General features: G+C 67.2%; 1 protein-coding gene across 1 annotated transcript in view; it reads right to left on the reverse strand.

The window, feature by feature from the left end:
- Positions 1–321: 321 nt before the first annotated feature.
- LOC104547406 (cysteine-rich with EGF-like domain protein 1) overlaps positions 322–466 on the reverse strand; it is a gene marked incomplete at its 5' end in the record, with an annotated part of 604 nt that continues 459 nt past the window's right edge. Inside the window, 1 exon segment of the mRNA XM_010193068.1 lies at positions 322–466. This exon segment is cut by the window's right edge and continues 21 nt beyond it. Coding sequence (XP_010191370.1) covers positions 322–466 — 145 coding nt within the window.

The following is a 466-nucleotide window of genomic DNA, read 5'->3' on the forward strand; positions in this document are numbered from 1 at the left end:
GACCCCCGATCTGCCCCCACATCCTCCTGCAGGGCCAGGCCTTTCCTCCAGAGCACAAGGGGCAGGGGCCGCATGCTGTGCCCCCTCCCAGCATCACCGTGCCAGCCAGAGGGGGCTGTGTGGGAGCCCCCCAGGGATCAGACACCCCCCAGCTCATTCTGCAGGGGTGAGGGGGTGAGACCCTAACAGGGGGGGCTGGGGAACACATGCAGGGCACAGCACCGCACACAGAATATGGCCTCGACAGCCAACCACTGCTAGGGGAGCACCCTGCACTCCAGGCTGAGCCTGCCCCCCGGGCCATGCCCAGCAGCCCCAGAGCTATCTGCCTTTCATGAAGCCATCAAGGACGCGGTCGCTGCGGTCGGAGAGCCAGTAGCCAGCCATGGCAGCCACGGCCCCGATGAAGATGGCGGTGAAGACCATGTCGCCCCTGGCGGGCAGCGTCGCACGGGGGCCGATCATA

Source organism: Mesitornis unicolor, unplaced genomic scaffold, assembly GCF_000695765.1.
Source record: "Mesitornis unicolor isolate BGI_N332 unplaced genomic scaffold, ASM69576v1 scaffold41839, whole genome shotgun sequence".
In the NCBI taxonomy this organism is placed as follows: Eukaryota; Metazoa; Chordata; class Aves; order Mesitornithiformes; family Mesitornithidae; genus Mesitornis; species Mesitornis unicolor.